The sequence below is a fragment of the Narcine bancroftii genome, chromosome 7, assembly GCF_036971445.1.
Source record: "Narcine bancroftii isolate sNarBan1 chromosome 7, sNarBan1.hap1, whole genome shotgun sequence".
NCBI classification, from domain to species: Eukaryota; Metazoa; Chordata; class Chondrichthyes; order Torpediniformes; family Narcinidae; genus Narcine; species Narcine bancroftii.
In genome coordinates, this window is record NC_091475.1 from 83581849 (window position 1) to 83595380 (window position 13532).

The 13532-nt window shown below is 42.6% G+C and overlaps 1 protein-coding gene across 2 annotated transcripts in view; it reads left to right on the forward strand.

Moving 5' to 3' along the window:
• commd6 (COMM domain containing 6) overlaps nucleotides 1–5563 on the forward strand; it is a 53073-nt gene extending 47510 nt beyond the window's left edge. The window contains exon 8 of one of the 2 annotated variants that reach the window (XM_069890550.1): nucleotides 5333–5563. In XM_069890550.1, the coding sequence (XP_069746651.1) occupies nucleotides 5333–5449 (117 nt within the window). In that variant the 3' untranslated portion in view covers nucleotides 5450–5563. The remainder of the gene's footprint in view (nucleotides 1–5332) is intronic. The other variant, XM_069890553.1, reaches the window with a different exon arrangement.
• Nucleotides 5564–13532: the final 7969 nt, after the last annotated feature.

Sequence of the window (13532 nt, forward strand, 5' to 3'; positions counted from 1 at the left end):
TAAATAAAATCTGTTTTAAAATCTTTTGTGTATCTGATCTACATTAAAAAAATCTGCCCCAATTGATCTCCCAAAAAAACATCTTTCTACAATATAAATACCACATAATCTGTTCCAGGAATAAAACATGAAAATCTTCAGACACCGTGATTTTAGTTAAAACAGGATACTGGAAAAACTTGGCAGGTTAGAAGTGTACTTTATGGAGCAGAGATAAAGATACCTAAATAATGTTTCAGACTTGAGCCCTTCAAGATTTGAACAAAATGTAGGCAGGCAAGGTGGAATTTGGATAAGGTGTTAATGGGAATGTGTGGAGAATAAAGTGGGTGTAATGTAAATGCTTGTAGCAGGGGTGGGCTGGAGCATTGAATCCATAATCCTGGCTTTGTCATACACATATTCCTTCCATACATTTCAAGGAAATTGTTCATCTACCAATGCAGGTGCAGATGTTCTTTTGTAGGATCAGTTGCACATTCAGTTCTTGTTTTCATATTTTCCCTTTATTGCATTATCAATTAGACACGACAGACCAGAAGACATAATTAATCAGTTTTAATCCCTATAAAGTTAATAACATTTTACATGCTGTTGGGCCAGTTCCAAAGCTGTACAGAGAGAGGAAGGGAATTGGGTCATATTGTGGCGGTGCACATCCTCATGGCGAAGCGGCCCCACTTGATTGCCATGTGGTGGGGGCAGCCATGGGGAAATGGCGTGGTCAGAGGTTTCTCTCTGACTCCAACATCTCTTCCAGCGCGCACCCTGGGCAGCGATTATGACGTCACAACGCACCAGGTGACAGAGCTCATGCTGCCCTTAAAAGGGGCGCGCTGAATTTGGATAAAAACAGTCGTTAACGACCCTCAACGTGGTGACTCTGTTTCTTCCACTGCTCACACCGCCCACAATATCTCCTTCATTAGGAATTCTGTAATTGGAGGAGTTACAGTGTCAGGGCGGACCAATGCATGTACTACAGTGTTCCGCCACATTCATCCCTTCTTTTGAAACAAAAGTCCGAAGGGGTGAAGTGTCAGTCCATTCAGGGTCGATTAAAGGTTCAGCCTGTCCTCTGATTTCATCTGTCGAACTGACTGTCACAGTGCTGCCTGTGGTGTTGCTGTAGGCTTACGTGCAGTGCTCTGTGTGACGGGTTACGATTTGGATGGCTGAACAGAATCCATTTGGGCTGGTTCTGCAGGGGCGTTGGTTGGGGTTTGGGCAATGCAGTTGGTGCTGATGGTGGGATCAGATCCTCGACTGTGTCTCTGCTTGTTGTGGGGAAGGGTTGGTTCAGTGAGCGCTTCAGTTGAGGGGGCCCCTGCCTATGTAGGGTCTGGTCAGAGACTGTGTCTCTCTGCCCATCCTAGTACTGCACGTCGGCATTTTGGTGGTTTGCATGGAGGATGTGGACCTTCTCGACCAGGGGTCAACTTTGTGGGTTCTGGTGTGTCTCCGTAATAGCACAGATCCTGGGTCGTCAGCTTGACTGGTACCATTGTTCCCGATGCTAACCTCTTGGGGAAGGAGAATAATTTGTCATGCGGGTCTCATTCCTCACCGAACAGACCAGGTGGCACTCTTGTAGGACCTTTTGCCATTGGGAGACGGCAGCCCTTTTGATGAGTGTCAGGAGGACTGCCCTCCAAATGGTCCTGTTCTTCCTTTCAACCTGGTTATAGCTGGTCGTTCTTCTTCTGGCTATGCCTTTGGCCAGCAGGTATTAGCACAACTCCTTGCTCACAAATGAGGATTCCCCCCCCCCCCCCCAACCCAAGTCACTGTGATTGTAACTCTGGTATCTGAAGAATGTGAGGAGCTTATGCAGGGACTTAATGAAAGAGGCCGTAGTCATATCTGTGCAGAGGTTGTGAATGGGAATTGTGAGTTTTCATCAACTATGTTGAGAAAATACACGTTCCAGTTCATGTAGGGTAGAGGGCCCTTGAAGTTGTGGCCCTGGAGGGTACAGGAGAAAAATGCCACCGGCCTACCCACCTGATTTAGCATGGCTGTTGGACGCATCGTTCTCCACCTGGAATGGGATGAATTTGTCTACAGCATGTCTCACTGCCTTGGCAATGTCGCCTTTGATATGAGTGAAGGCCACTTGGGCTTCTGTCAATGGGGGAGAAAGTGATAGTTTTTAACCATGGGGCAGGATTTATCTGTATAATTGGAGACCTATTGTGCGTAGTATGAATAGAACCCCAGGCACCTTCACAGGGACTTGAGGTTATGAGGGAGTGGGAGTTCCAGAAGGGGCCATGTATGCTTGGGGTTAGGTCCAATAATTCCATTCTCCACCACGCACCTTAGTATAAGCCAGCCGCAAAGTGTGGAACATAAATTTCTTCTGATTATATGTGAGATTTAGTGCTTTTGCTGTCTGGAAGATATTTTGCAGATTAGCATTGTGGTACTGGAGGTCATGGCCACAGATGGTCATGTTGTCCAGGTAGAGGAATGTGGCTTTCAGTTGGTGGTCGTCCACCATTTGGTCCATCTTCCTCTGGAAGACTGAAACTCCATTTGTGACTCCAAAGGGGACCCTGAGGTAATGGTAGAGGTGGCCGTCCACATCAAATGCTGTGTATGGGCTATCCTCTGGGTGGATCGGGAGTTGGTAATAGATCAACTTGAGGTCAATGATGGAGAAGACCCAGTATTGGGCAATCTCATTCACCATGTTGGCTATGCGGGGGAAGGAGTAGGCATCAAGAGGGTGAACTGGCTGATGGTCTGGCTGCAGTCTATGACCATCCTGTGCTCTTCACCATGACTACCTGCACTCTCCAAGGGCTGGTACTGGGCTCTATGATGCCCTGTGCCAGGAGTTGCTTAACCTCAGTCTTGTTGTCTCCGGGGCTGTATTGGCTGTTCTTAGTTGCCACCGGTTTACAGTCGGGAATGAGGTTTTCGAATGGGGGTGGCGGTGGCACCTGGAGGGTGGTCAGACCACAGGTCGTGAGCAGTGAGCGGTATTCGGGTCACTGATTGGCTGTGTTCAGGGAGACGGGCAGGTGATTTAAAAGTTGGTTATTATTGGGCCTCATATTCTATTAGAACACTTAACTTGGCACTGGAAGTTGAGGCCGATTATGACCGGTGCACAGAGTTGTGGTATCATGAGCAATTTAAAATTCTTGTACTTGATGCCACCCACGGATTTCGGTCAAGTGGGACTTGGAGGACAATGAGATTTTACACTGGACTGGGGTACTGACAGGGTACCCAGGTGTATGAAGCTTTCAGTGCTTTCCATGTCAAACCAGCAGTTCATAATGCAGCCATTTACCTCAATGTCAGCAGTAGACCTTGCTAATTGACTTGGGCTGTTCTGATCCAGAACGATGGATGCCAGGGTCAGTTTGCTGTCTGACTCACTGCCACTCTATGTGCGCATTGGCGTTCTCCAAAATGTCCACCTCGAAGATGAATGCCCCCATGGTTCACACACGACGCTGGAGAGGGAAGGTCTGGACCTACATATCCATGCATAGTGTCCTTCCTCAGCTGGGACAGGTTGAGCTTCTAGCAGGGCAGTTCTTCTGCGGGTGCTTTGTCTGGCAGCAGTAGTAGCACTTAGGGTACTCAGTGGCTGCAGTTTGGGACTCTGCGTCCCAAGATGCCGACACCCAAATTCCCCATGTGACACCTGCGCTGCCAATCGAGTAAACCTCCACTTTTTGTTGGGTCAACTCTAGTGCCTTTGTAAGATCAACCACATCCTGCAGGGTCTAGTCGCCCTTCTACAGGAGCCTTTGTCTGATATGATCAGACCTGATACCGGTTGTACAGGCATCCCTAATCATTTCCTCCTGGTAGGCGGCTGTCTAAACATCGGTTCAACCACAAGCTCGCCTCAGTTCCTGTCTAAACATCAGTTCAGCCACAAGCTCACCCCAGCTCCCACAAGGCTTGAATGTATTTGTCAACGGACTCACCAGGTGCTTGTTGACGGCTGCCCAGGAGGTATCTGGAATTGATCACGTTCTTCGGGGCCAGATACTGCATCTCCAGGTGTCCATAGTGGCTGAGTAAATCTTACAGTCTCTAATCATCTAGAAGACTTGGTGGCCAACCTGTGCATGCAAAACTCTCTTATCGACCTCTTCCTGAATGTCATGTGGCCTCATAAAGGTGTTCAGGCAGTGCAGCCACTGGTCAAATTTTATGGAGGCCTCTGGATCCTTAGGGTCAATGTCCCAGCTTCTCCGCTCAAATTGTAGCACTATCAATTAGACCTGACAGAGCAGAAGTCAAGATTAATGGGCTTTAATCACTATAACTTACCGTCATAACTTGCATCTTGTTGGCCTGATTCAAAGACAGTACTGAGGGAGGGGATTGGCCGATACTGCCTTTGTTAGGAATCCTGGAGGGGGAGGAATTGCTGTATCAAGGGCAGGCCAACCAGTACAACGCCTGCAATACAATGTTCCACCACATCCTTGAGTCCTACATTCCAATTATTTGGAGAATTCTTTGTAGTTTTTAATTCATAAGGCAAAACCTTTTTTGTTTATTTAAAATTAATAAGGGGAGAAAATTTGCATCATGTGTGTGCAGGCTCATACAACCAGCAGCCAAAAAGAGTTTACGACAATTGATCGAAGGCTGTTATGTCCCTGATGTGTCTTGCAGGTGGTCAGTTTTGGAATCATGGGCTCCTACAGAATGGAAACATATCAGGTCTATGCTAGCCATCACTTACACTATTCTCCCCACATTCCCAAGAACTCCACCCAGATTCTACCACTCTCCCGCACATCTCAGGAGGAAACCAAAGAACCGGGAGGAAACATGCAAGTAACAAGGAGACAGTGCAAAGTCCACATGGCATAAGAGGTCAGGATTGAATGCAGGTCATTTGCAGCCCTGTTGCAGCAGTGAGCTGTATTTTCAACTGTACTTTCACATGACAACTGCACACATCTGACTTGAGAGCAAGGCAACATAAAAGTCATGGTACAGTGCTCAATTAGTTTTCTGGTACCTCCATCCAGAATCCAGTTCATTGTTCAAATTGAGGGCCAACCAGTGTAATCTACCATCCCATTCATCAGTCCTTTGACTCATTTCATTTACGGTTTAGAATCTGGCTTCCCACCTGAACCCATTTTGTATTGAAGTTGGCTATCAAATAATTGTGTTCCTGGATGGATTTGGCAACGAAGAGGTCAAGTTTTAATTTATACCCAGGCAGACCTTCACTGCAATTACTTCAGCCTTCTATTGTACCAAAACAATTCCAGCAGATTGATGGAGGGAGATTAGTAAAAGCTAATGTCTTCTATTCCTCACCTCCCTGCCCCAAATACAGCCTGATCTGCTGAATGTTTGCTGCCATTTTTGGAGTTCCAGTAGCAGCAGCTTTGAACAAGTCCACATCACGGAGGTTGAAATGTGTCTACAGTTGAATGCACTTTATGGTCATTAAGCCAGGCTGATCTGTCTGTGAAATTCAATGCACAGTGGAGGAGGGGTTTCTACCCAACAAAGTCTACCCATATTTCCACATGGGCAAGCTGAGGTTGAAAGGCTGCAATATTTCCACACAATTCCCCCACCTTCTTGTCATTTCAGGTACCTGCTAATAAAATTGCATTTCAAAATATGAGCAATTTTGCATTCAGTACAAGAATTTGAAGATGTGTTCATGTTGCTAAATTTATATCATACAATTATTCGTATAGTACAAATGTTCTCGTTTTCAACATAATTCATTACAGTTCTCCCAGCTTTGATGGATTAAATTGAAGCCCAGGAATGGACTGCTCCATCTTTCAAACACATGCATCCTTCAGACCAGTTGTTGGGCTCTATTATTAAGCATGCTTTCTGGTTTTAAATCTCTTCTTTGGCTTGGTTTCGCGGACGAAGATTTATGGAGGGGTAATGTCCACGTCAGCTGCAGGCTCGTTTGTGGCTGACAAGTCCGATGCGGGACAGGCAGACACGGTTGCAGCGGTTGCAAGGGAAAATTGGTTGGTTGGGGTTGGGTGTTGGGTTTTTCCTCCTTTGTCTTTTGTCAGTGAGGTGGGCTCTGCGGTCTTCTTCAAAGGAGGTTGCTGCCCGCCGAACTGTGAGGCGCCAAGATGCACGGTTTGAGGCGATATCAGCCCACTGGCGGTGGTCAATGTGGCAGGAACCAAGAGATTTATTTAGGCAGTCCTTGTACCTCTTCTTTGGTGCACCTCCGTCTCGGTGGCCAGTGGAGAGCTCGCCATATAACACGATCTTGGGAAGGCGATGGTCCTCCATTCTGGAGACGTACCTACCAGCGCAGTTGGATCTTCAGCAGCGTGGATTCGATTGCTGTCGGTCTCTGCCATCTCAAGTACTTCGATGTTGGAGATGAAGTCGCTCCAATGAATGTTGAGGATGGAGCAGAGACAACGCTGGTGGAAGCGTTCTAGGAGCCGTAGGTGATGCCGGTAGAGGACCCATGATTCGGACCTGAACAGGAGTGTGGGTATGACAACGGCTCTGTATACGCTAATCTTTGTGAGGTTTTTCATTTGGTTGTTTTTCCAGACTCTTTTGTGTAGTCTTCCAAAGGCGCTGTTTGCCTTGGCGAGTCTGTTGTCTATCTCGTTGTCGATCCTTGCATCGATGAAATAGTGCAGCCGAGATAGGTAAACTGGTTGACTGTTTTGAGTTTTGTGTGCCCGATGGAGATGTGAGGGAGCTGGTATTCATGGTGGGGAGTTGGCTGATGGAGGACCTCAGTTTTCCTTCAGGCTGACTTCCAGGCCGAACATTTTGGCAGTTTCCGTAAAACAGGACATCAAGCGCTAATTGTATGTTAACTTGCTACATTTGCCACGAAACACAAGGTGGCGATCACAGTGCAAGTGGCAATGCACACTTTAATGAGAAGTTTATTGTCAGCTACATTGAACATTGTACTTGTGCACCAAAAGGTTTGCTTGTTGCAGCTGAACAGGTAGTTTGTAAAACAAAAACTAAATAAACATCTACAAAACTATACTCAATTGAACTAAACAATGGCAATATGGTTATATGGTAATAAATACAAAAAGAGATGGATAATAACCATTCACATTTATCCTGTTTTTAAAAAGAGCAACTACATTAGTACAGACAATGTTTTTGTGGTATCAGAGCCCACAAGGTGTTTATCGTGCTTGCATGGATTGAAAATCTACTTAATCTCAAATTGTAAAATTAATTAATTCATTCTGTTATGGTGGTGTGAGGGGGGGGGGGGGGGGTGCGGTGAAACGAATGTTGTTTTTCTTTATGATCAGTATCCAAATTGAAAGAGTAATAAAGAAATAGTTTAAAAATGAAGTTTTCTTGTAAGATTGACATTGAGCTGGAGCTTTTATAACTTGGACTCTTGAGTCCTGGGACAGATTTAGCTTTCCATTAACACCAGGACTTAGCTTGGAGGCATTCCAGTGATTTTAATGTTTGGTTGTTTAACTTGTGTCTGGGTGACAATAATTGGAATGCGTCACCAAACACAAGAAAATAGGAGCAGGAGTTGATCCTTGATACATCTGCGTTCAATGTGATTATGGCCAATCCATGCTGGCTCAAATCCTGTTCCAGTTCCCCAAACTCTTAACTCCCTGATCTTTCAACAATTCATTCACCTCATCTTTAAATGCCCCTAAAGATCTATACTGGGTAAAGAAGTTCAGTGATTCACTATCTCTGTAAAAAGAAATTCCTACACATTTGTGTTTTAAATGATTGGTCTTTTGTCATCTTGTTATGCCCCTATATTCAAGACTCTACAACAAACTGAAGCATTTACCTTGCCATGTCCCCGTGGAATATTCCCTGTTTCAGTCAGGTCACCCCCTCATTCTTCTAAACTCTGAAGAATACAGGTCTATTTAAAAAAAAAATTATTTCTGATAGGACTATTCTTTCATCCAGGATTATTGAATCTATCTGGACTGCCTCCAGATGAAAACTGTGTCAATGCAGCTTCACCACCAGCTGCCTGTAACAGTTTTCTATTTTAAACATACCTGAGCAGTAAAGGTCAATATGCCTTAATTACGTGCTTCACTTGCTCTTTGTGATTCATGTACGAGAACACGTAGATAGATCACTCTACACTCTACTCATTGCAGTCTTTATTTAGAAAAGTCTGCCTGCTGCTTTCTGCAGTTGAAGTGCATGACCTCCAGATCTATTTGCCAAGTTTCTCACTCACTTACCCTGCCAATATAGTGATGCAAAGTTCAAATTTCCTCCTCCTAGAGATATCCTTTCTGCTATTTTCATGACATTGGTAACTTGGACACCTTTCACTTTCCCTCCTCATCATTCAGTCAGAAGGAGCATCTTATACCTCTCCTTGCTGAGCTATTGTGCTGCCCCGACACTGGTTACCTCCTCATAAAAGTCATTAATATAGATTGCACATGACTGGGGCCAAAGATTGATTCTTGGGATACTCCACTAGTATGTCTTCCCAGATTAAAAAGAATCAGGTGATTATCAGTTTTATATGATGACCGTATTTCACATTTTCTTTATCATGTGCATCAAGCACAAAGCCAAGATCTCCTTTATTTACTCAGATTGAGATATTATGGTAGAATGACATTTTTTTTCCAAACATTATTTTTCTTTCCTCAACTAGTTTTTTTAAATTAGAGATGCAAACATTTTCTAAACAACTGATGTTGAGGTAATTGCCTTGTGCATCCCACTTTAAGTTTTGAATTTGAGTATCGCTTTTTTTCCAATTTAATTTCCAGGTTTCGTGGGTGGGTGGGGTGGGAGGGGGGGGGAAATCAAATGGGTCAGCACAAAATTGTGGGCTGAAGGACCTGTACTGTTCCATTTTAATAACTTGACTATCTCTGCAGCCTTCTATTAATTGTCTGTATTCCTAGGATCATTGAAACAGGACAACTTGCTTGCTTTTGCCTCATTAGTTCTTCCTATATTTTGTTTTATTTTGTAATAGGGATTGTTGCAAGTTATCTGTTGAAACTAGCCATTTGTTATCCTGGGTTGGGGGGGAGGGGGGGTTGACTGAAAACATCCCATGACGTCTAATGCTGAGTCTTAATTTAAAATATCTCGTATGTTTTGTATCCCTTGATTAATTCCCCAGTCTCTCTCCAGTGGGGCCTTTATATAATCTCCTGGTGTTGGTTTTGATATTTTCCACAGCTTTACATTTGTGATCAAACTTCTCTCACATTAACTTTTTAATCATCTGACACTGCTTTCTAAATAATTTCCAATCGTCTGGATGACCATTAGTTTTGGCCACTTTCTCCTTCACCTTGTGTGATGTTTTATCCTCATTTGAGTCTCTCCTGACTGGGATACATCTCTGAATACTGCAAAACAACTACCTGCACACATCCTTTTTTTCAGTGTACTCGGGACATTGATTTTTGAGCCAGAGGTTTATGCCTTCCAGTGTATCATGTTTGGATCATTAACCCCTGAATGATCATTAACTACAATAAGTTGCATTAATCCTGCCACATAATGCCTGTTCCTTGGTAGATTCTGTGATGTATTGCTATGGGAAACAATCTCTGAAGAATTCCACAAATACCTCTTCCAGTATAAATCCAGTTTGATCTAGTTTTACTATTATTGGTACACAGTCGGCCAATCTGTTTGCTAATAGTTTTGCTATTACCTTATAATCTGAGTTAAGTAGAGATATTGGTCTATACGAAGCTGGTGTTAGTGGATCTTTCCCCGTCTTTGGTATTACTGTAATTATAGCTGTTTTTCATGAATCTGGCATGTTTTGTGTTTCTTCTATCTGGTTCATTACTTCCAGGAGAGGAGGAACTAGTAACTCTTTAAATGTTTTATAGAATTCTATTCGGAGTCCGTCCTCCCCAGGCATTTTATTGTTTGGTAGCTTTTTTAATACATCTTGTATTTCCTCTATTTCAAAAGGTTTTATCAATTTGTTTTGCTCCTCTTTTTGGAATTTTGGTAGTTCAATTTTAGCTAGAAACTCATCTATTTTGTCTTCTTTCCCTTCTTTCTTAGTTCGGTATAATTGCTCGTGGAATTCCTTAAAGTTTTAATTGATCTCTGTTGGGTTATATGTAATTTGTTTATCTTTTTTCCTTGATGCCAATACAGTTCTTTTAGCATGTTCTGTTTTAAGCTGCCAACCCAGTATTTTGTGCATTTTTTCTCCTAGCTCGTAATACTTCTGCTTTATTTTCATTAAGTTCTTCTCCACCTTATACATTTGTAGTGTTTCGTATTTTAGTTTTTTTGTCCGCCAATTCTCTTCTTTTTGTTGTATCTTCCCTTGTTGCTAGTTCTTTTTTCTGTACTTACTATTTCCCTTTCCAGCTGTTCTATTTCCCAATTGTAGTCCTTTTTCATCTTAGTTACATAACTTATTATCTGCCCTCTGATGAAGGCTTTCATTGCATCCCATAATATAAATTTGTCTTTCACTGATTCCTTATTTATTTCAAAGAACATTTTAATTTGGCGCTCAATAAGTTCTCTAAAATCTTGTCTTTTAAGTAGCATGGAGTTTAATCTCCATCTATATGTTCTTGGTGGGATGTCCTCCAGTTCTATTGCTAATAACAGGGTGAGTGATCAGATAACAATCTAGCTTTATATTCAGTTTTCCTAACTCTCCCTTGGATGGGCTGACAACAGGAACAGGTCAATCCTTGAGTATGTTTTATGTCTACTCGAATAATATGAGTATTCCTTCTCCTTTGGGTGTTGTCTCCTCCATATATCCAAAAGTTGCATTTCCTGCATTGATTTAACCACAAATTCAGTTACTTTGTTCTTTCTGCTAGTCTTTTGTCCAGTTTTATCCATCTTTGAATCCAAATTAAGGTTAAAGTCCCCTCCTATCAATATATTCCCCTGAATATCTACAATCTTCAAAAAAATATCTTGCATTAACTTCTGATCCTCTTCATTATATATATTGACCAAATTTCAGAGTTCTGAATATATCTGACATTTTAACATTACGTATCTCCCTGCTGGATCTATTATTTCCTTCTCTATTTTGATTGGTACATTTTTATTGATTAATATAGCTACTCCTCTGGCTTTTGAGTTATATGATGCTGCCGTTACGTGCCCTACCCAGTCTCTCCATAATTTATTATGTTCCACTTCAGTTAGATGCGTTTCCTGCACGAATGCAAGAATCTATTTTTTTCTTTTTTCAGTAAATTTAATAACCTCTTCCTTTTGATTTGGTTATGTATTCCGTTAATATTTATAGTCATCTAGTTCAACATGGCCATTTCATACTTTATTTACATCTCATTTCCTCTTCCTCACCATCATCTTTTCCCCATTTCCATTTCTCAGTTTTCTTTTTTTGAATGAACTGTATGACAACACTTCTAAAACATAAAATACTTCAACCACTCCCACATCTAAGATTCCCTTAACCCCAAGTGTCTCCCCCCCTCTCTGAGTCACCCCTTGTCCCTTGCCGGGCAATCACAACTCCCCTCTCCATTCGGACTACGAACCCGTTCGCAAGTGTCAACTGATTTTGCATTGACTGTTATTCTCTCCCACCCAATCCCCTCCAGAAAAGACTTTTATCTTCACATTACAACAAAGCTTCCCCTCTTTTCTTTTTCTTAACTATTTATTTATTTATTTATTTATTTATTTTTAACCCCTCCTCTTTCCCCCCCTTCTCCCTTACTTCCCTTTTCTTCCCTCCTTTAGTTCTTACTTATACATTACTTTTACTTCCTTATATGTAGTTTGTCGTGGTTCTTTGTTCTTGTTACATCTCTTCATCTCTCTGTCTTGCAGGCGTTCTGCAAATTCTCGTGCTTTCTCCAGATCCAAGAACAGTCTACCTCTTCCAGTATGTAGTGTAAAATCATCCACCATAGTTCCTGACTTGCATCCCTTTGATATTTCTCCACATGTGCTTTGTCATCCCTTGAGGCAGTGCTTTGGGGGAATTGACTACTCCATCCATTTTGTGATTTCACTGCCTTTACTTCTTTCCATCAGGCCAGTAGTTCCGCATCATGATCCAGTGTACTACTTGCTGCAGTCCTGACAAATTCCTCGATTAACTGTGCAATGCCACTGCTTTCCATATTGCCTTGTAGCTACACGGCAAGCGGCTGTCGCTCTGCAAATCATGACGAGGAAAGAAGCAACATTGCATGAGCACTAGGTTATTCTGAGAAGATAAAAAAGATTAAAAAAAAAATAACCCTCACAATAGAAGACGATAGTGGTTTCAAGTTAAACAGGCCACAAACAAGATAGTTAATGATCTCTGAGAAATCAAAGAAAACTGATAACTACTGAACTAAAAGAATGTTCTCCAGTTTTGATTTAGAGGAGTATATAAAATCATGAGGGGCATGGTTAACGTAAATTGTCAGTCATTTTCTCAGGATGGCAAGGTCGAAAACTAGAAGGCATGGATTTAAGGTGAAGGGGGAATATTTTGGAGGGGGCATATTTTGGAGGGGGCTTCAGTGTTAGATGTACATGGAGTCAACTGCCAGAGGAAGCTATAGAGCAGTAGTTTTCAACCCTTTTTCTTCCACTCACATACTGTCACATTTGTGGCCCGAAATGTGAAGTTAATAAAACATCGAACACAAGTTTTATCAGGTAAACTTCTCAGTGTCTTTATTCTCCAGTTTCCTTTGTTCTCCTGCTTGTGCTCATATCTCCCTCTCATACCACGTGACTTCCGGTACATCTCATACATATTCATTATCATGACATCCCTCCTTTAATCAGAAATAAACTTTACCTTCACTTACCAATATCCCTCGGAAACCTACAAACATCGTAACTAATGGTAATACTATAACTCAACTACATAAAATTTACTTCCTACAGCACTCATACATGTACTTTATGATATAAGATTAAAATACTGTCCCAAAGTTCTTATTAAAACTATGGCACAAAGTCTTCGTATCGTTTGGGCGCTTTCCGGTTTCGTTTCGGCCTGCCTGCGATATTGTCGTCGCTTCTCGGTTGTTCACTCTCGGTGTCGGAAATACTGCTCGCCACGGCTTCGGGTGTTTCTGGCGCTCTAGTCACTTCATCAGGAGTGCTGGTAACTGCCTCTGGAACATCATTAGGTCTCTCAGTTTCAACATCTCGTATTGGCCTTTCAACCTCTTCGCTCGATGTATCTCTGGACTGGTACCTTTTTACACCTGATACATTTCTCTTATACAGGACTCCAGTCAGAGACTTGACTGTCACCATACTGCCACTTCTGGATACGACAGTATAGGGTTGATGGTAATAAGGTGTGTCTAGCTTACCACCAGTTTCATGCCTCACTAGAACATTATCTCCTGGCATGATGTCTGAGTACTTGGCTCCACGTTTCGAATCTGTATACAGCTTTGCTGCACCTTTCTTTTCAGCATCGTGGTCCCTCATCTCCTGGTCGTCTCGGATTTCCTTTATTTCTGGCATTTTTGTGCGGATTTTTCTCCCAAAAAATGCTTCTGCAGGACTTTTTCCAGTGGTTGCATGAGGCGTTGCTCAATAGA